We start from the raw sequence: 23,604 nt of genomic DNA, 5'->3' as shown, positions 1-23,604 counted from the left end.
AAAGTTGGTGAGTTCTTCAAGCAAAAGACGTCAGATGGGGTTCTCTCTATACCAACCACCGGAGACAGCTCCAATTCAAAGTTTATATGCTGCACATCCAAATTGACGAAATCTAAGGCCTATTTTGCTAAGAGACAAATCAAAGCAAACTACATTATATTTCGGTTTTCACATTTGATTAATGTGTGTGGTATGGATATAAACACCTCATATTTCGAGTGCGAGTGACTTAAGTTTTTGGAGGGTCAGCTATATAAATAAGGTCTGTAAGGACGTTAAGCAAAGAGAAAACGGGTTTGTGGAAGCGAGGGCGGTGGTGTTTATCATGGTAGTTGGGTGTAAAAATCAGTTGATGTGTGTATGTTTGTTTGTGTGAGCCAATTGAATATATAATCATTACATCTAATTGTCTAAAAGCTTAATAGCATCTAAAAAAAATTAAACAAGAAAAAAAAAGCGAAAAATTAGGCAACCAAAATTCTCTAAATTTACAACATTCTCTAAAGTTTTAAGAAGAAGAGAAATCTTATATACACTCCACAAACCTCCTGATACACTCATCGTATTTGAATTTCTTTATATAAAATTAAGATTAATAGAGTGTATTAAGAAATTAATGGAGTGCATATAAAATTTCTGTAAGAATAAATATAGGGATTTTGTAGAAACCTCTAATTGGAGAATATGTTGGAGTTGAAGCATTATTATTTTTTAATGAGAATTGCATTTCATAGATTAAAAACATACAACCATGCATCTATCACCACGCTTACAAAAATTCTAGCGAACTCCAATGCAAGTAAAACCATATCATATCCTATATACTTATAGATCTACTTATCTGACACGCAATTATGGTACAAGCACACTTAGACCTTCTTACAAAAGACTTAAAAGTGCAAACATACACGGGACTAAACCAAAACTACCTTCTCTACGGTAAGTTTATGATGTGACCAAAATGCTCGCACAATTTAAACCCTCGTTGTAGTAATCAGTCGTAGTATAATAAAAGAGGGATTGTTAAACGCCAGGGATTTGAGGGACACTTTGATTTCACGTCAATCTGCAAAACAAAAACAATGATGAAAACGTTATGTGTACAAGATGGAATAAACGATAAATAAAGAAACAATGGGGAGATTTTTGTGTAACGTAAGAATAAAGAAACAAATAAAATTATGAAGATATCAAATGAAATTATTTAACGCCGTGAAACACACTTTTCGTTAAAAGCATTCTCTAGAATAAGTCCCCGTTGGCAGCTCCTTCTCTCTTATTTATAGAATAAGTCCTCTCTGTATTCCTGAAGTAATTGGGGTAAAAAAAAAAACCTAACAACTCGTCCATAGGCTATATGGAGTGGTCTGAGCCTCAAAATAGAACTTTGATCCACAATGTGATTCTCGGCCAGACTGACCTTCGCTCACTAAATGTATCATAACTTTCTCTAGCAAATTTTATATTACTGTGATTCCAACGGCACTGGAAAGTAGACGCATAGCGATTTTCATCGATATATTACTCATAATTTTTATCCATGTATATTGCCCGCTGTGCTCCGTCGAAGTTGATTGTTCTGCAAACACAAAACCCTGATTTCGGGTTTTATTACTCCTTTTGGTCCTTTAAATATATATTCCTCTTATTTTGCTCAAATGTACATAAAAACAATAACCTAAGTTAAAATAGACAATATTAAGAGAATAACTAAGCTAAATGAGAGAGATAACATATTAAGAACGTCATATTATATGCTCATATCCGTCTAGAGTAATAGTCATTGAAAATCTTTATTTATTGCTTCTTTATAATGCATAAAAAATAGAGAAATTGTTGGCGCGCAGTCTCTGCTCTAACATATGTATCAACATATAGAAGGACAAGATCATCTGATCATGCATTTACATACCTAAAAGGTGAATTAGTTTCTAATCAAAAGGACGACACGACTTGGAGAAAACAATGACAAATATCAGTCCCTATATATGAGCACGGGAGCCATGTCCCATTAAGATGATCAACCGAAAATGTTGTTTGTCACGAAAGTAGTTCCAACCTTTGCACAATGTGATCGAGAACATTTAATTAGTTTAGGAAACTGTTCATCGTTGTAACTAGAAGTCACATGCTTTGTCAACGTTTAATGAAAATAATTGAGAGAGAGAGAGAGCAAAGCCAATTAGCCAAATATTTTGTTAACATATAATATTTCTGATCATATATATCTGGTTTGATTTCTTCACAAGTTTTGCAAAGATCTTGTCCATCCAACACATGCGCTTTCATATGTTCGTGTTACTGTAATTCGATTCTTCAAATTGTCCCAATAAATAAAAAACCCTGAAAATTAGCTGCTGTTTTTTTTGTTTTCAGGCCAAGATGATCACCGGCTTCTTGGATAATATATATATATATATATATATATATATATACACGTGATACTTGAGATCTTATCTTTTATTATTTTTCTTTTGGTCTGGTGATTTAGAAAAGCAATAATGAATATTGATTCCACTATTTGGTACTGTCCTTCTCAAGAAAATTGTTAATTTTCCTTGTCATGATAATAATACCAAGTTACCAACTACTAGTATATGACATTATTCAAACAACGCGGGCTGTAACCTTTTTTCATTAAATTATAAACAATGCAAGGCGCGCAATATTATAGTCTATATCAACGTCTTAGTTTACTCCTCCTAGCCCTTTCCGATTCGCACTCACTTTCATATTCGCAATCATACATATCCGTTAATTTGGAAAGTAAAATATCCAATAGTTTAGCTAGTTAGCGATTAAGTCCAGTGACTCCAATCTATATACATATGCTCCTTCTTGGAACCAACCTCTTGAACATTTTGAGCTACCACTGATACTAAAAGATTCCTGCTTTTGTTATATATACCTTGGAGGATTCTTGAATAATCCCGCAGAACGTACTTTTATCTATCATTCAGTCACGTACTATTATTAAACATTTGTTTAATTAGTAGTTGCATATGCTGATATATATGCTTACTTGTAGAATATATATATATATATATATATATATAGCGTGTGTGTATATATATGTAATTATGTATATAATGATGATCCGGAGCATGTTGATCGATCTGTTAGCAGGAGGTCTGATATATGGGCAGGGGCGCGCGCACGGATCTTTTAAGGAGTGAGACGATGGCATGGCCTCCGCGAGTTCTGAATATGTTCATACAGATGGTATAATTCCGTATTTATTAGTAGTAAGTTCGAAATTTTGATGTGTATTAGTTAATTTTGTTTCAAGTTCGGCCACTTACGTACTGTCAAATTGGACGTCCTACTGCATCACAGCCTCATAAGTCTTCATCCAATTAAATAGAATCTAGTTGTTCTGTTGTAGTTCACACCTGCTTGACCCGGAAGACTACTCGATCATGATATCGAATGTCCCCCAAGACCACTCGATCATGATATATATACCATACTCTGTCTACCTTATAGTACTTGGTATCAAAAACAGTTTGATGTGATGCCATTTTGTAGTCATACTCTGATACTCCCCGATCGAGCCCCCGTCAATAACATGTAGCTAGGGGATGTATATACATGTATATTAGATGCAAGGAAATAAGTCATTATGGATCATAAACGTGATTTAGTGGGACTCTATTGGTATTTGTATAGGCTTACTTCTTTCTCTCACGGCATGGTTCTCCTTTGTACAAATCGAGAACACTAATCCTGGGATAGTGAGAAAGATTAAGAAGCACATGATTTGGTGATGAAGAGGTAGGGGGATTGTGTAAAGATTCTCTTTTAAACTTGGCTGTATATATAATTATCAGAAAGCTGAGCTTTGGTATTCATGAGTACATTGGTAGCTTCTTCTTCTTCAAAGTGATCAAGTCTTGTTCTACTCTCCTCTTATGAAGACATGGAGTATATATGTAGTACGTTGCTGAATTAGGTATACTTGATAACTTAATTGGTAGATATGTGGCAAATTTAGGCGATCTTTGCCTTTCATGGGAGCCATAGCAAGGTAGCCCGAAAATTACTTGGTCACTTGCTATGTTTTTTTTTCAATTCCAAGTCATTTTTCCTATGTGGGGCATGAAGGCACCCAACCGAGGACAACCCCCAATGCTCCACGGTAGTACACCGTTGCATATTGAAGCGAAGATACCAGTCTAGAAACCGGGCATCAGAGTATCCCCACGACCGAAGGTAATACCTCCAGCGTGGGACTAATCCCTGACGGAGCCCATGTGAAATTGTTCTGACCCGAAATTTCACCGGATGCCCTGGCCACAATAATGTCCTTAATGCCCAAACTTAGACCCATATTGTGGCCAGTTAAAAACAAAGAGGTGTGTAATGTCTCCGCCAACGATCAAACACCTGACCAATGACACGTTTAAGCTCTGGTCAAAAAGTTGGCGCGGTCAGAAACCACTACATCACACCCCGTGATTCTTGCTATGTTTATTAATTCCATTTAGACAGTAATGAACTAATTGTGGTTTTCCTTTTCATATCATTATTGTCCTATAATAAATTAAAAATCGATCGAGTTGGCTATTATCAGAGAAAGTGATATGATTATGAAATTGAACGGAAAGGCTGTCTTTTTCTGTTTTTATTTTCACGTTTTGTTTTGGAGATGAATTCATTCGTCAATCGTCATGATATCCAAGTACCTAATTCAATATTACAAAGAGCCATGCACTCAAGACATCTAACATTTGATGTTTGTTAATTTGTTTGATTAATACTTACCTATAATTTTATTCCAAACTTGGCAAATTAGGTTTCCCACTGTAAATATGCTGGTTAATAGGTATGTGTTTAGTTGCGTTGGAATCTTATCAGAGGACGCGAGAACACGAAGTCTTAATGGCTTATATTCATTTGAGAAATATATAAGACTTCGTATGAAAGCCATTAACCTGATCTCGATCAGTTAATTAACCTGTTAACCTGACTATACTACACTGAGAATTCGATTTAGCGACCTACTTGGAGAATGCAAATTCTAGAGACGGATTAATTATGGGCTGTACTGCTGTGTTCGTTGCTATAAATGATAAATCTATAATGCTGGGTAGAGAGAGAGAGAGAGAGAGAGAGAGAGATTTTCGCAGGTCAGATCGTGAACTTCTGATGAAGTAGGACCAAGGACTGGCAGATGTGGAACCTTTAGGTAATTATGGGCTGTACTGCTGTGTTCGTTGCTATAAATGATAAATCTATAATGCTGGGTAGAGAGAGAGAGAGAGAGAGAGAGAGAGATTTCGCAGGTCAGATCGTGAACTTCTGATGAAGTAGGACCAAGGACTGGCAGATGTCGAACCTTTAGCCATTGCTTAGTGGACTCGAGATCTCGCAACAGCAAAGCCTCATATCCTATGCAGCACGACACCGACGCCAATAGGGAAATCGTGATAGTGTGACAAAAGAAATCTAAAAAATCTAGATTATGACAAACGTGTCTATAACAATTTACATATAATTTAATATATTTATTAATGTATAAAAGAAATATAAAACACATAAATAATATTAAATTGAAGATTCAAATTCATTTTATTTTATAACAATTTAAAAGAAATAAATCTAAGAAAAAAAAATGAAAATGATGAGGCTAAAACAAAATTTGGGTCTTTTTTTCTTTTTGTTTTTCTGTTTTTTTTTATATCTAAAATGATGACGTGACGTGTCAGTCAAAGTGTCAGGGACGTGTCAGACACTTTGACACTCCAACCTTAGAAGTGTCAGTGTTAGTGTTACATAGCTCATATCTCAAAGCCAAGCAACTCTGCAAAATCACAAATCCATCCACAATCATCACCCAATCAAATCCACATAATCAACATCAAAATCATTAAAATTCATATAATTCGATCTTGGAATTTCAAGTTTAGACTGAAACATATGAATAATAAAAGATGAATTGACGGACTGAGAGGATGTGAGAGGAGACAGCCTCAACATCGTCGACGAACACGAAAGTGCGAACGAGAGTTTGAGAACCAGAAGCTTTTGTCCGTGGTGTTCTAGTGGTGGCAGGTTGGCAGCGTCATTCAAAGAAGAGAGATCACTGTCGAGATCTACACTATTGGTTTCTTCAAGGGCGAGAGCTTCCAGCGCTGGCTCGACAACTTGGTGAGGTCAGTGGATAGTTCGAGGTCGTCATTGATGGTGAAAGAGAGAGTTTGAGGGTGAGGGACGACTGACGAGAGTGAGAAAGAAAGGAAGGGAGTTGAAAAAAAAAGGATAGTTTGGGAAATTTGTAGAAAGGGGTGTGTTAGTACTTAGTAGTAAAAATGGGTGTGTCAATAACACCACCCTAAATTTATTGTCGTTGTATTAAAAACAAATAATTATTTAAGTAATTATAGTTCTGTTATAGGTAATTACTTTACTTATAATATTTTATAAGTTTTTTTAAAAATTATTATAATGATGATAATTTGTTCAATTATATATAAATGTGTAAAATGAATATAATAATTTTGTTGTCAATGTCATAATTTAATTTAATAAAATTATTGTTAATGTGGTAATTTTATTCAATCAATTATAAATATTTGCATGTCATACATCCATCTACCATATAAGACAGGGCTACCTTCGGCTCGCTGCCACAGTTTTTGCTTGCTTCATTGAACTGTTTAAGCTCTGCAACCTCATTACATTAGGCTCTCTATGGCCCAAATCACATTGCTGATTAAATATCTTTTAATCATTAGCCACAGGGATTAAGCCCACTGCGTTCTTAATCTAATCTAAAACCCTCTAACTTTATACATGTAAAGGAAATTGGCATGATGCCCTGAAGTACCGAACTAGCTAGATAACACCATGCCTGCAGTGACAAGAGGGATGCTCCAAAACCCTAAACTTCCAGACGCTAAAACCAACCCAGAAGAAGTTTTAGTCGGCCAATATTATTGGTCATTGATAATTAATTAGTACATATAAAATGTTTTCTTTTATCTTTCATTATTGTTCCTGGCATTGTTTTATTTGTAGGAATCACTCGTTTGTTTCATGGATGCAGTTCATATTAAAAACTATAATTTCTCTAACAAATTCGACCACATCAGATTGAAAAAAAAATATAAACTCCTGAATTCTTGATGCTGTACTTCAAACGATGTACGTCCAGCTAGGCATTATTGAAATTTGGATCTCTCATCGTTGTTTATTCTTTTAGCCCTCATTATATTTCCCTCGCATTGCATGCAAGATTTAATTTGCAAAAGACAGGACAACAAAAATTGAGCTGCATAACCTGCATTAATCAAATTGCGCAAGATCCCGAGAAAAGATTAAGCAGGGGCAATACTCACAATAGCCGGCACATTTTCATCATCAAGTATTCAATTAATCAACCAATAATGTAAATACTTGATCCCAGGAGAAATTTTTCAATATTTCCGAAGGACCACGTGACAATATTCAGTGGTACTATTTACATGTTATATTTTGACACGTTGATTTATTACACCAAAATTATAATTTTACATATTTTTATTATTTGTGAAATGATCTTCATGGGTATTGATGATTTTGAACTAGAATTTCGGGTTTAAAGTTTAGAGTTTAGAGTGTAGGGTTTAGGGTATAGAGTATAGGGTATATGGTTTTAGAGTATATGGTTTAGGATTTATGATTTAGGATTTAGGGTTTAGGGTATTAGAGTGTAGGGTGCAGGGTGCATGGTGTAGGGTTTAAGAAAAAAAAACCCAAAATAATCTTTGATAAAATGGCTTAAATATTATTTTTTTAATTAAATATTAAGTGTCAAATGGTGATTGGAATGTAGTACCACTGAACATTATTACGTAGTTCTCTGGGAGGACTGAAAAATTCATCATTCAGATTGTGATTTCCTTTTGTTGTATAAAAAAAGGGTATTTTAATATACACCCAAAGCTGTACACCTCTTTTAAAGTAAACTCACATTTAAGATTATGAATTACCTATCATTTATATTAAATTAAAATATTTACATATATATATTATTTGGGTTGAGCAAAAAAAAACATAATCTTGTTCGGAATTACTAAACTTGTCACTATTCTAAACAAAATTTATTTTTTCATTAACATGCCCTTAATCGAAGAATCTACTATTGATTTCAATCTCATCCTTGATTGAAGCACACAGACAATAGGAAATTATGCAATCTCGATATATATTAAAAAAACTTGATATTTATATCGAAGGAGATTATCAATATCAATAGCTCCAACTTTAATTATACAATGTAGTAGTTTTAGTTTGTGATATAAGTGAATTGTAAATAAGGGGTTTGTGGGTGGTGACATATCTATTTGTTCATTGAGCGAGGCACAGTTGATGATATGTTTTTTTAGTTCTATTCGATATGTAAATTTGGTGTTTCATACCCAGTAGGAGAGTAGGTTGCATGTTTGATTTGAATCAATTGGAACCTGTGCAGTAGATATGTATGCACTTTTCCTTCTATTCAATAAGTATTTGTGATTCTACTAAATAGGTAAAATTTTCAATCGGTTCTTCTCACTAAGTGGTAGAATTGATAGCTTTATTTATGTTGTTTTGGTATAATAAGTTCTTGATGGACACATTTTAAGGCCATAAATAAAACCTTGTAGAAGATAGTATAGTATAAGTAGGGATATCGTTATAGGCCGGGAATTGAGGTTATCTCATTATATGCTCCTATAAGTTCTTTGGAGGTTTTGTTCTGTTAAGTAAGTACAAAATTTTACTTTTATTATGTTGGTAATCATCTTTCGAGTATGTTTAGTAGGATTCTTTGTGTAGATTTTTGTTGAATCAATGAATAGTACTTAACTTTGCTTCTATTTTGTTGGTTCATACAATTAAGTTCTATTACGTATAAGTTATTTTATGGGGTTATTTCGATTTAGATTTTATAGGTAGTTTAGTTTATTTTTTAAAAACATGTCGTTTAGTTTTTTATCTTAATTATTCTTTACCATCAAAACTAGGCACCAATTTGGCAACTTCAAAGGATTTGATTGTTGTTAGTTAAGTGAATAATCAAAATCACATATATTTATATATTTTCTTATTATAGTTGTTTGACTCTTCCTTGTCCTAGATTTTCTCTAATTTTTACGTTTATGTTCGATGTCACATGTTAATTAAAATGAAAATTAGTCAAACTTATTTGAGGAGGAACGAAACGAGAATAATAACAACGTAATGAAACATAACGTAACTGTTTATTGATTGATAATGTGGCATATATATAGACATTACATAACCTAAATCATATAGGATTCGAAGTCCTAATATATTACAGAGATGCGAATCTATCTCTAACATGAAACCTAATAAGGCTAAGACACACACAAAGGTAGAATAATAATTCTACTGGAACACTCCCACTTGTGTCGCATGCCTAGGTTGCATGGTGCACACATCGTTGCCTCGGTAAAAACCTTGTCAAGCAAAATAAAACCTCTTGGGTAAAAACAAAAGTTTGATCGAAGGAAAAAAAAAGAAGCACAACGCACCGTCTACATTTGATAGCATCATGTGAGGTAGACTCCCCCTGAAGTCTACAAAACAACTTTCTCTGATTAGTGTCATAACCACGGAGTACAAAGAACAACGTTCATATGCTTCTCAAACGTAGTCTTGAGCTAATGATTAATCATTAATCTTGCCACACATTCTTAGATCATACATGCTATACTTAGCCAAACTTAGATCTTAGGAAACAAGATTGCATAACAACTCAAAACAAGAGTTTGCAATGAAAATCAGATTCTCGGGTAGAATGACCTTCACTCACTTAAACGGTCATAACTTCTTCGTCGCAATAGGTATCAGCGAACCATAAAATGTTCTGGAAAATAGACACCCGTGGATTTCCAGTGAGATAAAGTTCACAACCTAATTCGATCAGAGCAGTTCACAGTGCTATGTCGAAGTTAACTGACTTGCAAATTCCCGGACAGAACTGTCATACTTTGCTAAAACAGCCATAACGTACTCAATATGATAGCTATGAACAAATGGTTGGTTTTCTTAGAAGTAGACACATAGACCTTTACAACGATACCAATTTCACCATATTTTATTGAGCGAGATGTCTTGTAGGTCTCGTTGAAGTTGAGTTACGAAACTGGACAGATTCTGATTTGTCACATTAAATGTTTCTTTCACAAAGGAATGGGGGAATGGACCAATGAAGAACTGATTTTTGGTCCGAGACGGAACCGTACGCATCCTCTACGCTACCAGTGTCGACTGCTACACCAAGGCGTACGTTAATGTTGCTGGAGCTGCTGGCGGCGTTGGTGTGGATAAGATTTGTGTTAGTTCACTAAGTGTAGAACTAAACCCTTGTCAAAGGAGCAATGCAAGTCCAATGACAATGCATAAGCGCATAGTTGATCACATCATAATGAAAGTAATAGTGTCCCAACAACACTAACATATATGAATCTATAGCTCATTGAGTCTCTTCATCATCTTTACTTAGATGGAATAGAGAATCAAGAATTAGCTATTTTTTTTAAGGAGATGTGTTTTATTTTTATATTCAAGAAAAAAAAGGGAAATTAGAAAAATGAAAAATGATAATTATAGAAATTAAACTAGGGGTGGGCACGTGACGGGATGGGACGAGATATAGCTCATCCTACGTCTCGTCCCACTCTTTTGAATCAGGAGGGGACGAGGGTTTTTAAGAATGCATCTCACTCGGGATTAATCCCGATTGGGATGGGACGGGACAAATCCCACCTTCATATGAAGTTAAATAAAAACTTATATTTTTACTTTTTCATAACAAAGTAACATTTAATAATAAAATTTTAACAAAAAAAAATACATATTATGTTCAAAATATTATAATTTACTATTATTATTTGAGTTGATATAATTTTGGAGTTATTAAGAACATAAATTAGTTTCATTTTGATACAAATATATAAGAATTTTTAAGTTTTCATTAAAGGTGGGACGAGACGGGACGAAACGGGATAAAAATTATTCGTCCCACGTCCAATCCCACTATTATGAAACGAGACGGGATCGGGACGGGACGAACGTTTTTAAACCTCCGTCATGTCCTTATAAATTTCGGGACGAGATCGAGATTTCTGTTTTTTATGCCCATCCCTAAATAAAACCTAAAAGGAAAGTTGATATATTTATTTTGGGTGTAGATTAAAGAAAAATATGGGTGTGAGTTTAATTTAAAAAGAAGGCTCCAATAATGGGGTTTTATCTAATTTTCTAAAAAAAAAAAACAATAATGTATCTCGGACTCTCTATACACTGTTTTTGGCTACTTTGGTACTAGTTAAAGAGTACGTAACACAGACATGAAAAACATTATACATGTAGATCGATCTTAGTGATCACTGATCAATCAGTGGCGACCAGTACGACTATAGACCATTAGTGACTCATGCATGTATCTTGTAAAAAAATATTATTAATGGTACGGTGATGGGTGCATTGTCATTGTTCTATAATAGAACTACAGCACTACATCAACTCCATACTATAGTGCTAGTTGTTAGAGATTGGATATGTATATTCAAATCAATAATTTTCTATTATATTCGAGCAGAAATCACACATTCCCAATCAATCAGTGTACCAAATGAAAATGTAATGTCTTGGTTGTATATATCTTCTCAGACAACTAATAGAAGATCAAATTTGGTGTAGAAGACAAAATAATTGATGTGATCACTTGGCCCATAAGTATGAAAATTCCAGTATTCACATGGTTTGAACTTGACGTATTGCAAATCAGCAAATGTCATGAGTTTACATATTCCAAACCTACTCGACATTTTGAATTGTGCATTCTTCTCTGAAAATTGTAGCTCTTATAGTTGGCTATATGTTATATAATGCTCAGCAACCATTAATATAGTCTGACCGTATTCGTTTATGCTACGTTAAGTATCAGCCTACACACATTGTGAGTGTAATTTTTTTTTTGAAATTCAACCGTAAAGAGGATAATTACTTACTTAATCTATGATTTGGAAGTTATGCATGAGTAATCTGAAAATAGTTTTTTAAATTTTATCTCTTCGTTCCCGAATTATATAATTTAATTTTACAATAACATATATATGTATTTTAACCTGTATTTTAGTTGACAAACTTTGTTTTGGTTATAGATACCAACACATACTCTTTCCGATAACTATATACCAACACATAAGTTGACTTGTTCGATGCAAATGTAGACTAAGTTGATATTAAACCAATAAACCATTTAGTGATTATGAGCAAAGTTAGTAACTCCATCAAGTCTTGTATGATAATATTAAAACATGTATTATATCTGGTATTTCGACAATCTTTTTAGTGTGTTCTTTCAAGATCAATATGAAGAGTGTTTAATAGAAAACTATAGTCACTAAAAGTGCATTGAGTAACTGATCTAACAAGATCTAACAAGAAAACTATAACTTCTGGCGTTAAAAGGGGTGTGTAGTGAGCATTGAGCAAATTGGAGGGTGGTTTTGGAATTTCTTCTTTCATACTGTAAACTCCAGTTGTCAACTGTTGAAGACAACAAGCTCACATAACAAAAAAGGACTCACAATCTAAAGCCTCAAGTCAAAATGTGGAAGCTGAAAATCGGATCAGACACAGTAAGAGAAGGCGGTGATCATCAATGGCTGAGGAGTGTGAACAATCACTTGGGACGCCAAGTTTGGGAGTACCATCCAGAGCTTGGGACCCCAGAAGAGCTTCAGCAAATCGAAGATGCCAGAAAAGCTTTCTGGGACAATCGATTTGAGACCAAGCACAGCTCTGACCTCCTCATGAGAATTCAGGTATTTGCAAAACATCCAAGTCTGGATTTTGGGAGCTTTCATATGGGTTTCTGTTTGTTGTCTAATTTCATTGGTGTTTGTTTGTATATTTCTGGGTAAGACTTTTTTGTCAAGAATAGAAAAGGTATTGGCTTATTTTATCTTGTGATTGATGAACATAGAAATTGAAAAGAAGTTCTTAATGGTATCAAGAAATAAATTAAGGTTTGATCTTTGTGTTTGGTTTTGTATATAAATTGAATCAAATTCTCTCAGGCGTGTGGATATTGGAATTGTATACATGTGGAGTCTGCTGAGTTTGAAGAATGCATTTTCACAATGTGGTCGTGTCTGAAATGCATTTTTTCGCTTCTGTGTGCGTTCTTAGGCAGTTTAAAGTTTGAATTTTTTGACTTCCCAGTTGATTTGTATAGGACTATCATGTTATCAACTTGATGCATTCATATGATGATTCATGTCATCCAACATGAATTGTTGGTTCTGTACAGAAAATGAATCAAATTTTTACCAGGGTCGCATGGGTCTTTGAATTGTGCATGTGTACTACTGCCGAGTTTGGATGTAGTTTCACAATGTGGTCAATTTGTACTAACAGTGCATTTTCAGCTTCTATGTGCCTTCATATGGAGTGTAAGTTTGAATCATTTTGTCTTCCCAAGTAATTTCAGTTGGATTATCATGTTACCAACTTGATGCATTCATTTGCGTATTCACATGTCATCCAACATGATGCATAAAATGATCTCAGACTCATAGTCTCGTAGAGGTTATTTGATTTTCTGTTTCTAAAAATTCTCACCTTTCATATAATTGGTTCTTAAATACCATATGATAATTTGTTGAAGATGATACTCACAATTAGTTTCCTCTTACATGCCTGAATTGTAGTTTGCAAAGGAGAACCCATGTGTGACTAATCTACCACAACTCAAAGTTAAAGATGCAGAAGAGGTGACTGAAGAGGTCGTGACAACCACATTACGCAGGGCTGTTAATTTTTATTCAACAATCCAGGCACATGATGGTCATTGGCCTGGGGATTATGGCGGTCCCATGTTTCTACTTCCTGGACTGGTAAGGGAGAGACTTATAAACTCTATTTGTTTCTATCACAGTTTTTTTTTCTCAAACACACTGAGATCTGTTAAATGATCAAAGTTGGTGAATGTAACACTAAGTGCTTGAAACAGGTTATTACACTTTCAATTACAGGAGCTCTAAATGCTGTGCTATCCATAGAGCATCAACGGGAGATGTGTAGATATCTCTATAATCACCAGGCAAGAATGTTACTGTTATAACTAGTGCTTTAAAAATTAAAATAATATTCTTTGCAGACAGACATGCTGATATGTTCTCACTAGCCAATGAGCACATAACTAAATCACATCTGCAGTGCTTCTTACAGTTGGTGTCATTGCATCCTTGTCCTAATTATATCGGATAATATGGCTTGAATGAAGGAATGGACTGATAAATCTTTCTGCAGAATAAAGATGGGGGATGGGGTCTGCATATTGAGGGCCCGAGTACCATGTTCGGTACTGCACTAAATTATGTTAGCTTGAGGTTGCTTGGAGAAGGTGCTGATGATGGAAAAGGGGCAATGGAAATAGCACGAAAATGGATTTTAGACCATGGTGGTGTGACTGCAATTACTTCATGGGGAAAGATGTGGCTTTCTGTATGAATTCGACATTTTTCTTTTCTTATTGTATCAACTATCAAATCTTATAGATATAGGATCTGACATTGTCTTTGCTGGCTATAGGTACTAGGGGCATATGAATGGTCTGGAAATAATCCACTACCGCCAGAAGTGTGGTTATGTCCTTACTCTCTCCCAGTTCATCCAGGTTACTTATTTATAGATACAGATTCAACCTCCTTTCTATATGTTTTGATCATGAAAAATTATCTGTTTTAATTTCCATTTCGATACCAATGAAGCATAATTCCTTGGTTAAGGTCTTAATCACTTCATAGAATATGTGAGCATGTTATATATGTGTATTTCTGCTCTTTGATCATGAGTGATCAAAACTTTTACTTATAGGAAGGATGTGGTGTCACTGTCGAATGGTGTATTTGCCTATGTCTTATTTATATGGGATAAGGTTTGTTGGACCAATTACACCTACAATCCAGTCATTGAGAAAGGAACTATATACAATCCCATACCATGAAGTTGATTGGAATGAAGCTCGGAATCTATGCGCAAAGGTTCTGATATCTTCCTGTTTGTATATTTCCCTTGTTGAGGTCCTAGACTAATTGTTTAGGTATGATATTCATTCCAACATTCTGTCGATGCTTAACATGGGATGCTTGACACAATTGTTAGGAAGATCTATACTATCCACACCCAATGGTTCAGGATATACTGTGGGCTTCTCTTCACTATGTACTTGAACCAGTTTTTATGCGATGGCCAGCAAAAAGATTGAGAGAGAAGGCTTTAAACACTGTTATGCAGCACATTCACTATGAAGATGAAAATACTCGGTACATCTGCATTGGGCCTGTTAATAAGGTATGCAAGGAGATTTCGAGGATGCATATCATCGATCTTCATAATTTTCTTTATGGTTTATATTTCGATGTAGATAGATAGTAAAGTCTGAAGCAGTAAGTCAATTGAGAATTTCATGAAAAAGATGTCTGTCCGTGTCAATATCATGTGGGTGTAAATCTAGTTTGGGTCAGATTATACTCATTTAGACAGTTGTCTGTTGTTACTATCTTTTGGGTTCATGACTTATGGATGAACAACAGATTACAAGTTTTATCAAGAATACAACCCTTTTGAGGAATATGGCAATATATTTCAAAAGAATGAACTATACATTAACGAGGCCAGTTACATTCATGTAACAATACAAAGAACTTTTCATCCTACAACAGGGTCCTTTCTCATTTTTTTAATGTTGTTATTATACTTTTGTATTTTGCATTACCATTTGATTCAGATTTAATTACTGTCATTGTTACATGGCTTCCAAAAGATGTCACACATACTACACGCATGGCTTCCAACTGTCCTTACTACCATTCCGTTTGAGTGACATAGTAATTTACTCTCCCAAACGCATTGCTCATTTGTCAACAGATCTCAAACATCTATTATGTATGATTGTATAAAGTAGGTTCTATTTCAAGTTGCATCAGTAATTGAGTATTCCAGGCATATGACACTCATCTACCAACGGGTCTCAAAAATCTATCAACATTGCTTTAGTTTACAGATTCATTCAGATGCACCGGGTGAAATTGTCAATTTGTGGATGATGCAGGTGTTAAATATGCTTTGTTGTTGGGCGGAGGATCCAAACTCAGAGGCATTTAAGTTGCATCTTCCGAGACTACATGATTATTTGTGGATTGCTGAAGATGGCATGAAAATGCAGGTCTGTAATTAGCTTTAGACTGTCTCAGGCTGATTTGAAGATACTCCTATCCCCCACTCTCTCTTTCTCACCTTCTGAAATCTCAGTTTGGTCCCAACTTGTTAAGAGTTGTCGCAAACTTACCCAGAATTTTCTGCCAACTTAATCTGTTGTTTTTGCTTTTGTGCTGCAGGGCTACAATGGGAGCCAGGCATGGGATACTTCTTTTGCTGTACAAGCAATAATATCTACTGACCTTGTTCATGAATATGGACCTACTTTAAGAAAAGCACATGAGTACATAAAAGATTCTCAGGTTTGTTTGGGGCAGAAAATCACTTTCTCTTTTAACAATTCTTCTTATTATCCTTGCTTGACTAGTCCTTTGCTCTGAAGGTCTTAGAAGATTGTCCTGGTGATCTAAATTATTGGTATCGTCATATTTCAAAGGGTGCTTGGCCGTTCTCAACAGCAGATCATGGATGGCCTATCTCTGACTGCACCGCGGAAGGATTGAAGGTTGGTTACTCAAAATTTTACGTACAGAAACACTCGACATTGTACTTATATACAAGCTTCTGTGCAGGCTGCCTTATTACTATCGACACTTCCAACAGAAACAGTCGGGGAATCATTGGATATTCAGAAACTATATGATGCCGTCAATGTTACCCTTTCATTACAGGTGTAATTTTCAGTACTGCATTCCGTAATCCAGCATCTCATATATTGGCGAAATACATATTTCTCTATTGAGTTGGAATATTTTACTGATCCTCTCTACTTTTTGTGACTTAACTAATTTGCTACTCTTGTTTCTGGAAGCACCACAGAATGAAGATGGAGGATTTGCAACTTATGAATTGACTAGATCATACAGGTGGTTGGAGGTGAGTATCTTTTATACACCTCTTTGACATTTTAAACAATAGATATCTACCCAATTTCCTCTTCGTTATTGTTATCCATATTGATGTATTGAATTATATGAATTTGTGTGTTCTTTTGAACTATCCTACTCTCAGCTAATCAACCCTGCTGAAACATTTGGGGACATTGTTATCGATTATCCGTAAGATTTCTGCACACTTGATGTTGATTCTTATACATATTATGGAATCACCTGATGCCATCCCGACTGGAATGGTGATGCAGATATGTCGAATGTACATCAGCAGCAATTCAATCACTTACACTATTTAAGAAATTATATCCTGGACATCGGAAGGAAGAAATACAAAACTGTATAGCTAGTGCTGCAAAGTTCATTGAAAAGATACAAGCAACAGATGGCTCTTGGTTTGTTTCTAGAATCCATTTGTCATATATACATACAAGGAACGCTAATTAAAATTAGAGATTAACTTTCATGTTATATCAGTGCTTCATAGTTACCTAGGCATTTACCAATAACACTTTCCCATATTTTGTCCGCATAGTATGAAATTAGTTGTAGTTCCTAAAATATGGAAATTTTATACTAGGTATGGTTCTTGGGGAGTCTGCTTCACCTATGCTGGGTGGTTTGGAATAAAGGGTTTGGTTGCTGCAGGAAGGACTTATGATGACTGTTCTAGTATCCGTAAAGCTTGTGATTTTTTGTTATCCAAAGAGCTTGCTTCAGGTGGATGGGGAGAAAGTTACCTATCATGTCAGAACAAGGTAATGTTGTATCAAATGTGATATATTCTGTCCTTGTGGTTTCTTGGATTGAACCTGGTTTATTTTACTGATCATACATAATAATTTTCTTTCATGCTGTCTCACTTGGATCATGATTTGGGAAGATATATGATCGGTGATCAATATGTGAAACTCTTTTACTAATTTATTTTTCGTCGTTCCCAACAGGTGTATTCAAATCTTCAGGATAATAGGCCACATATAGTCAATACTGCTTGGGCTCTGTTGGCCCTTCTTGGTGCCGGGCAGGTACATTTGGATACTATCTACTTTCATCAGCAGAAGGCAATTTTATAACCACCTACTTCATAGTTCATACATTGATTTTGTTTTCATAGAATATCTATATCTTTACTTTTTTTCTCTTCCTCTTAATCCTAAATTTCTTCAAAGCTGGCAAACAGTTTGCATTCTTGTCTTCTTTTGTTTTTCCTATGTAATATATCAGTTCTCTCTATTTTCCCGTCATCCTTACCAAAATGTTATCAATTATAGAGAAATGTCTATGAGGTTCATTTCCTTCTAGCATTATTACTGCTTCGATGGATTGACTAATACCTGTATTGTTCTTATGCTTGCAAGGCAAAGAGAGATCCAATGCCATTGCATCGTGCATCTAGGATACTAATAAATTCTCAGATGGAAAATGGAGATTTTCCCCAGAAGGTACATCTGTCCATTTTTTCTGATAACCCTGGGTGAAAAGAGTTATATTCTCTCAACAGTGATTGAACTTTTTCTCCATGAATTTTCTATAATTCTTGGCAGAAAGACTTATATTATAACTGTATTGGTTTCAATTTTACACGAACTCACTACTTTTGGGGCATTCCCCATGCAGGAGATCATGGGAGTTTTTAATAAGAATTGTATGATCAGCTATTCAGCATACAGAAACATTTTCCCCATTTGGGCACTTGGAGAATATCGTTGTCAGGTATTGGAGGGCTGGAGGCCCTCTGATTGATTGTTCAGCTTTTAGCACCTGTGATAGTGAACCGCTATCCGATCTATGTATGAGAGCTTTTCTCAAACTTGCTCAAATTAGTCTAATCAAAGATGAGCTTTGTTCTTAAATTTCTTGCATCCTCAAAGATGAGAACAGTGAAACTTACTCTGTGAAATGAGTTGCCAATAAAATAAATAAATTGTAATAATACTACAATATATATCCTATTCACTTGCTACCATATTCAGATTCATATTTATGCTGCCCTTTTTTGGGAAAAAGAGAATTTTATCAGATTGTCACCGGTTTAAAAAAACAGGAGTAAGATGAATTTAAAATGAACTAAACTTATGTGAAACATTGCTTATTATCAACCAATTTTAGGGTATACATACAGTGAGTGTGACATTAATATATAAGACGAACGGACATTTTGTATTGGATGTTGGGCGTGTTGATAAAACATATTTTACATTATACCATTAAAATGAGAAACAGAAAACTTGATAACTGCAAGAGTCAATAGTGGGTATTATATATTCGGTGACCTGTATATTGTAGCATACATTCATCCTGTTTAAAGTAAGTCTCATTTGAACCAGTTGTTCAAAGCAGTGAAGTACATGATTCTGATCAAGGTACAAATTATAAGCAAAAACTTAAGATGAAAAAAGAAGCGTAATAGAAATTGTAATTTATTGTTTATCTCGGATACATGTTCTGATATTCAAGTATATGCCCAGACTAAGATATTTCATCTGAGGTTTTCTTGTTTGATCATGTATTTCGGGTTTTCGGATGAGCTGCATAGTATGGTAAGCAGTTCAGGATGTGGAAGGCAATGGACAGCGCCTGCGATATTCTGCAAGTGCCCAGAGTGCGATATTCTGTAAGCTGCATAATGTAGCATGCAGTTCTGCCTGAAGACTCCAGTAATTTCCTGCGATATAGTTCAGTCTTTTTTTTTTTGGTACAAATGGAGCCATTAGCCTAAGCAAAAGAAAACAAAAAAGAAACTAGTCAGAGCTACAAGTTATAAACTCCCTAGCTCTAGAAAAACCAACAATGTCATCCAGCATAGCATCAGAAACCAGCGTCGGAGGGTCATGTAAGATACATATTCCTCTATCATTAGAGGTACTATGTTTAGCAAGGATATCAGCTACCATATTCTTCTCTCTGTGGACATGCTTCACATTAATAAAATCAAAGGTATACATCAGGCTTCTGCAGTTTATTATCAAGGTCCCAAGAGGATGCAAATCAATATTATCATGTTGAAGAAGATTGATAAGCACTAAAAAATTAGACTGAACTTCTAGTCTTGATATCTTTAAACTACGAGCTATGTGTAGACCATGAAACAAGTCCCAACCCTCAGCTTGTAGGACCTCCCCAGTCTCAATGTTCACCATAAACTCACCCTGCCAACAGCCAACCTCATCCCTAAGCACACCCCCTGCTCCAATATTTCCATTATTCATCATGCAGCAATCAACATTCAGTTTAAAATTTCCAACAACTGGTTTAATCCAATATAGCATCTCCACATGTTTAGGTAAGTTTGTACCAAGCTTAGTATTAGCTTTAGCCCATTCATCAACATAACTAAAAACAACTTCAGAAATATTTAAAGGATATTTGAAGGAGCTGTCAAAAATGGATTTGTACCTCCATTTCCATATGAACCAACAACAATAGATGAAGAAGATATTCCAACTGATATTATTCCTATAGTACCATTTCTAAAGCAAATTAGCATAGATCCAATTTTTCCAACTCAGAACAAAGGTAGCAAAGATATTCGGGTGAATCTTAAAATTTTGCCAAATCTGTTTAGACTTAGGACAATTCCTGAAGAGGTGAATCATAGTTTATGGGGTATTAGTGCAGAATTTACAGTGAGGATTGGAGGCAAGCTTCCTTGGAAACCTTTGCTCATTAGTTAAACAATTTACTTGAAACAAATGTTCATAAGAATATTTTAATCTTTGGAGGTATAGGAAGAGACCAAATCTTCATCCAAACATATTTTTGGAAGCCCTGTTCATCACATAGCACATTGTAAGCAGATTTTACGAAAATTCTAGAAGAAGTCTGCCCCCATATAACTTGATCAGGAATATCACATTCAACAATAGACACAGATAACACTTGAGCAATTATATCTTAAGGAAGATTTTCACCAAGCATGATCATATTTCAGCTACCATCAATCCAAAATTCATTCACAATAGAGTTAGTATTGATAATATCATGATTAATAGCATGGTTGAGAAGGATACCAGAATGAGCCCAATTATCTGTCCAAAATTATCACAATAGAGTTAGTTTGAAAACCATTGCCAACTCTCTACATAAGTCCCTTTCGCAGTAAGTTAGCCCCATACACAATACCAGACCAAGTACTTGAGCACTGAGCATGTTTTTTATAAGAATTCTGCAGGAGAGAACCAGAATGCAAATACTTCCTCGTATAGATCTTGCTCCAAAGCCCTTGGTCTTTCTGGACATCTGTCCAACTAGATTTAGCAAGCATGGCCATGTTCATATTAGCTGACTTTTTAATTCCTAATCCACCAGAGCATTTAGGCCTGCAGACTGTATCCCAATTAGTAAGATGTACTTTCTTTTTCTGCTCTGTATCGCCCCATAGAAAACCCTATTGAGTTTATCCAGCTTGTCACAAATTGACATAGGAAGCTTAGCAGTTTGCATTGCATAAATTGGAATGTAAGCATTAACAGATTGAATCAAAGTTAATCTTCCTGCCATATTAAGAGTCTTACTTTTCCAACTAGCCAACCTAGCTTGAACCTTGTCAACAATACTAGCATAGGTGTTCTTATTAACTTTTTTATGAAGCAGAGGCATACCAAGGTAAGTTCCTAGATCATCAGTTAGCGAAGAGCCACAGATCTTGCTTATTTCCTCATCAATCCTAACTGAGACATTAGGAGATACAAACACCATAGATTTCTCTAAGTTCACAGTTTGTCCCGAGAGGCCACAAAAGAGGTCCATACATTGTTTCATCCATTTCGCCTGAACACTGCTAGCCTCAGCAAAGAGAATTAAATCATCTGCAAAGAATAAGTGGGAGACAAAATGTCATTTGTAGAGGATTGAATTGGGAGCCAATGTTTGGAAACAACCACAGTTCTAATAAGATGAGATAATTTTTCCATGCAAAGGACAAAGAGATAAGGGGAGAGAGGGTCCCCTTGCCTAATCCCCTTGCCCCCTTTAAAAAGCTCCGATAATTCACCATTTACGATAATTTGATAGCTAGCAGAAGTAATATAACTCATAATCAACTTGATAATATTGCACGGAAGTTTGACCTCATAAAGAACCTGCTCAATAAAACTCCAGCTGAGTTTGTCATAGGCTTTCGAAAGATCAATTTTCCAAGTCATAAAGCCTTTAGAGTTCCTGCATTTATATAAGATTTCTTGAGCAATCATAATGTTGTCAGAGATATCCATTCTTGGAACAAAGCTAACCTGATTAGGGCTAATCCATTTTCACAACATAGGTCTAATTTTGTCAACAACGATCTTAGAAATAATCTTGTAAATAGTACAACAGAGGCTGATAGGGCGAAAAAGGTGCATACGTTGAGGGGATGACACTTTCGAAACAAGAGTGATAAGAGTATGGTTTAGACCGGGAGGAATAGAACCCGAATAAAAAACAGTGGTAACAACTTTAATAATCTCAGAGGAACACAAGGGCTAGTGCTGTTGGTAGATAAAGCATGAACCCCATTAGCTCCAGGAGCTTTCATCTTACCAATTCTAAATAAGACACTATGAATTTTCTGTCCAGAAACATCTCTGCCAATTAAAAAAGACTATGTAGGAAGAGTATCAGGAAAAAAAATAGGAATATGAAACCTGAGATCCAAGTTACATTCAGCCGCAAAAAGATTAGAAAAGAAATCCACAACAGTTTTCTTCATCACAGTTGGATCATATTAGATCAAGTACCAGAGGAGTCAAACAAGCCATCTATCTTGTTTCATACTTGGCAATTAACTCATTCTCAAGAACGTGAAGAAAAGTATTATTACCTCTAGCTAAACACTTCTGGATCTCACAAATTCTGGCTAAAAGAGTTATTTTCTGCTTAAAAATATTACCAAAGACCTCTTTATTCCAAATATTGAGAAAAGAAGCCAAACCTTGAGTTTTTTTTGGAAGAGATCACCACCACAATTGTTTCATGTGTCAGTCACCTTATCAATATAGCTTTCATGATGCATCCACATAGCTTGAAACCTAAAAGAAGGATTAGCTCTTGAAGTCCTAGCATCAGGCTTCAACTTGATTAATATAGGACAATGATCTGATTTCATTCTAGCAAGGTGGATGACACAAGCATCAGAAAAAAGGAGCCTCCATTCACTAGAATAAAAGCTTCTATCTAATCTCTCTTTAACAAAATTATTAGTCCAAGTGAAATCTGCTCCTTGGTAGCCCATGTCAATCAAGCCATTTCTCATGACCCAATCTTGCAGACCCCCTAATTTATAATTTGAGAGCCTAAAACCCAGCAATTTCTTCTCCTACACCGTCCTAGGTCGATTGCCTAGCCCCTGCCGCCTTCACCTACTCCCACGTACCGCCAGAGATGGCGGCACGCGCACCACCACCATCTCCGCCCAAACTTCACCAAATCGACAAACATCCATCATCAAAGATGAAGATCACGAGGAGGAGATCACAACCATATCTTTAGTTCGCCCCAAGTTGGCCGA

At 35.3% G+C, this 23,604-nt stretch overlaps 1 protein-coding gene across 2 annotated transcripts; it reads left to right on the top strand.

The window, feature by feature from the left end:
- Window positions 1–12,436: 12,436 nt before the first annotated feature.
- Window positions 12,437–19,095, top strand: LOC126800926 (cycloartenol synthase). 2 transcript variants are annotated; one of them, XM_050528358.1, is made up of 18 exons: window positions 12,437–12,824; window positions 13,713–13,898; window positions 14,015–14,104; window positions 14,314–14,508; window positions 14,596–14,680; window positions 14,881–15,047; window positions 15,169–15,357; window positions 16,118–16,231; window positions 16,404–16,526; window positions 16,661–16,729; window positions 16,797–16,895; window positions 17,044–17,100; window positions 17,236–17,282; window positions 17,366–17,509; window positions 17,695–17,872; window positions 18,062–18,142; window positions 18,476–18,559; window positions 18,735–19,095. In XM_050528358.1, the coding sequence occupies exons 1-18, from the start codon at window positions 12,609–12,611 to the stop codon at window positions 18,858–18,860; spliced, it is 2,250 nt and encodes a 749-aa protein (XP_050384315.1). In that variant the 5' UTR covers window positions 12,437–12,608; the 3' UTR covers window positions 18,861–19,095. The 2 variants fall into 2 exon arrangements, with proteins under 2 accessions (XP_050384315.1, XP_050384314.1); XM_050528357.1 differs by having other exon boundaries at window positions 12,440–12,824; window positions 16,607–16,729.
- The last annotated feature ends 4,509 nt before the right edge of the window (window positions 19,096–23,604 follow it).

Source organism: Argentina anserina, chromosome 6 (assembly GCF_933775445.1).
Source record: "Argentina anserina chromosome 6, drPotAnse1.1, whole genome shotgun sequence".
NCBI classification, from domain to species: Eukaryota; Viridiplantae; Streptophyta; class Magnoliopsida; order Rosales; family Rosaceae; genus Argentina; species Argentina anserina.
This window is presented reverse-complemented; position numbering and strand designations above follow the sequence as displayed.